Raw genomic sequence first — 2,584 nt, 5'->3', positions numbered from 1 at the left:
AAGGAGAATCGAAGCAGAACAGGAGAATCCAAAAGAAGCAAATCAGGAAAGCCGAAGAGAGATTTTCAGGCATTCAGATAGAAGATGCAATTGCACAAGACTTTGAAGAGTTTAAAGAAGACGTACAAAAAGGAATGTGAGAAAGTTGAAAAAAGCACACAAAAATTACAAGGCATCTCAAGAAATTGACTGAAAAATCTAAAAAAAGAATTCCATGAATCCGTGAAAATCCAAAAAATGTGATTTTATTTCGATACCTAATTTGACATATGCCAATCATCCATAAGGGTGAAAGTCGTCTGAAAAATTAGCATAATTTCTACCACAATTTAGCAATAAAAAACAATAAACCAGGTAGATGAGTTTGCTTTGTTTCGGACGTTTTCCTGATTTCGAAATATGATGTCCCTCGAAAAGGATTTAATAGACATAAATAATAAATGATGCATAATCTAATAAACTTTATATTCCAAGAAAAAAATGTACAAGAAAAAAGTACTTCAAGTATTAAAATTACAAATGTGTTATGTAATCTAAACAAACATCTTTACGTCAAAAACATCACATCCTATTGTTATGTCAATTTTTAACCAAATGGTCAAAGATGCAATAAAATGTATAACAATCAATGTATGAAATGCAAGTTATTACCTGAGGTCTTCTTCAAAAGTCAAAGGCGAATTTTTGTCAACAAAGATGAGCTTGATTGCATTAAATCTAAACTCAAGATACCACACTCAATGTAAAAAAAATGTTTAGAACAGTGAAAGACTTGCAATCGTTAAACCTTTTCAACTTTTTAGTGACAAATTGTCACATTTTACCGATGGAATTTGCTTGCCATGTGTACTTTTTTTATGATTTTTCAACCGCGATTTAGTTACAACTTCATCATGACTCACATGCCTTCTTAATTTATGCTTTTTTAAATTTGAGCTCTTTTTTGTTTTATAATCGCATTGGTCACATTGAAATAGCTTAATCTTATCCAAACTCCAATGAGTATATTTAATATGGGCAGGCAAATAATTTTTAACTTTAGTTTTATAGTCGCATTTGTCACATTGAAACCACTGAATTTTGTCGTCGGATAAATGTTTCCGTTTTTGATGACGTTTTAAATTTTCTTTAAATTTTGCTTTAAAGTCGCATTGATCGCATTTAAACCAATCAATTTCTTCGTCATTCAAATGTTTTCGGATTTTGTGATGTTTCAACCGCGATTTTAATTTAGTTTTAAAATCGCATTCTTCACATTTCCACATTTTTAGGTGTTCTTCAGTATTGCGCTCACTTTTATTGGAGTTTCCATGATATTTTTTTTTATGGTAGTTGATCATCCGTTTCAATTTCGCTTTAAAAAAGCATTGATCACACTTGAACCATACAATTTGATCAGCCCTCAAATGAATCAGTGAATGATTTCTTAAACCACTGCTATAAATCGTTTTATAATCGCATTGGTCACAATGTAACCACTCAGCCTCAAAATAATTTAAATGTTTGACGACGATGTGATATTTTAGACCGCGTTTTGATGTTGATTTAAAACCGCATGTGTCACATTGGAACCATTTAATTTCTTCTCTCAAATGTTTTTCTATTTTCTGCGCTTTTGACTTAACTTTACGTTTTTCTTCATTATCACATTCATTAGATTCCCACGTCTTCTCTCCACTTGAAGATTTCCTGGCGTTATTTTCAGGGTTTGATTCACAAATGTTTGTGTGTTTATACCAGTCCAACATAAAATGAGTCTTGAAAGTGCACTTTTCACATGTGTAAACTGTTTCTTCCAGGTCCTCTTCCTCTGCCAGGTGGTGTTTTCGTAAATGTTTCTTGAACATGATTGTTGTGTCCGTTGTGAACTTGCAATCAGAACAAGAAAAAGTCTCAACAGAGCACCAGCAATTAAACCATTGCAGTCCTCCTTCTCTATGCCGATTTAAATGGTTAAACATGGAAATCATAGATGTCGTCCAAAATTTGCAAAACGGGCACCGATAAGGCCGCCTTTTCTCCGATTTGATGCAGGAAATCTCCTGGCTGTACTCCAGAAACGACGCCATTTTAATAACCCTAAAATCATTTCTCAAGTAGCTTGCGCACATTTTCTTCAATTATACTCACCAAAAAGGCTGCACGAACTAACAAAAACAATTCCGCGGGAAAATTCTTGATTGCACATAACCTCAACCCGTGTTCGCGTGACAGAAATGACAATTAGGATTTGGTGTTTTGTGTGAAGCTAGCGTTGAATACTCGCTCCCTGGATCCCCACCACCAAACCAACGAACATTGACACGAATGAGTCAAATAGAATCAGTACTACAAGTCGTCTTATGAAATGAGTGTTAATGTACTATTTTTTCTACTTTGCATTGTAAATAAATTTAAAAATTACATTTGAAAGAAATTATTTTCGATTAGGGATTTTTGACAACTTAGGTTGGTGACAAAAGAAGTAATAATGACATTTGTTTAACAAAATTTCAATTCAAATAATTACTGACGTTCTCTGTTTAATTTTGCAAAATTAGGTATTACAACGTTGCTCCTAAATTCATATTTTCGTGATCATGAT

The 2,584-nt window shown here is 33.1% G+C and overlaps 1 protein-coding gene across 1 annotated transcript; it reads right to left on the bottom strand.

The window, feature by feature from the left end:
- Positions 1 to 475: 475 nt before the first annotated feature.
- Positions 476 to 2,231, bottom strand: LOC148176811 (uncharacterized). The gene is made up of 2 exons (XM_088033072.1): positions 2,131 to 2,231; positions 476 to 2,079 (listed from the first exon to the last, which is right to left on the bottom strand). Exon 2 carries the CDS (start codon positions 2,067 to 2,069, stop codon positions 792 to 794), a length of 1,278 nt encoding a protein of 425 aa, XP_087889198.1. The 5' UTR covers positions 2,070 to 2,079; positions 2,131 to 2,231; the 3' UTR covers positions 476 to 791.
- Between the last annotated feature and the right edge of the window lie 353 nt (positions 2,232 to 2,584).

This window comes from Gnatocerus cornutus, chromosome 3, assembly GCF_029298725.1.
Source record: "Gnatocerus cornutus isolate USDA-ARS CGAHR chromosome 3, icGnaCorn1.1, whole genome shotgun sequence".
Taxonomy (NCBI): Eukaryota; Metazoa; Arthropoda; class Insecta; order Coleoptera; family Tenebrionidae; genus Gnatocerus; species Gnatocerus cornutus.
The sequence above is the reverse complement of the archived record's forward strand: the minus strand, read 5'-3'. Positions and strand labels throughout refer to the sequence as shown.

Bases quoted from the DNA above. Each gene is read 5' to 3' on its own strand.
- LOC148176811 (XM_088033072.1), bottom strand. From the start codon at position 2,069: ATGGCGTCGTTTCTGGAGTACAGCCAGGAGATTTCCTGCATCAAATCG.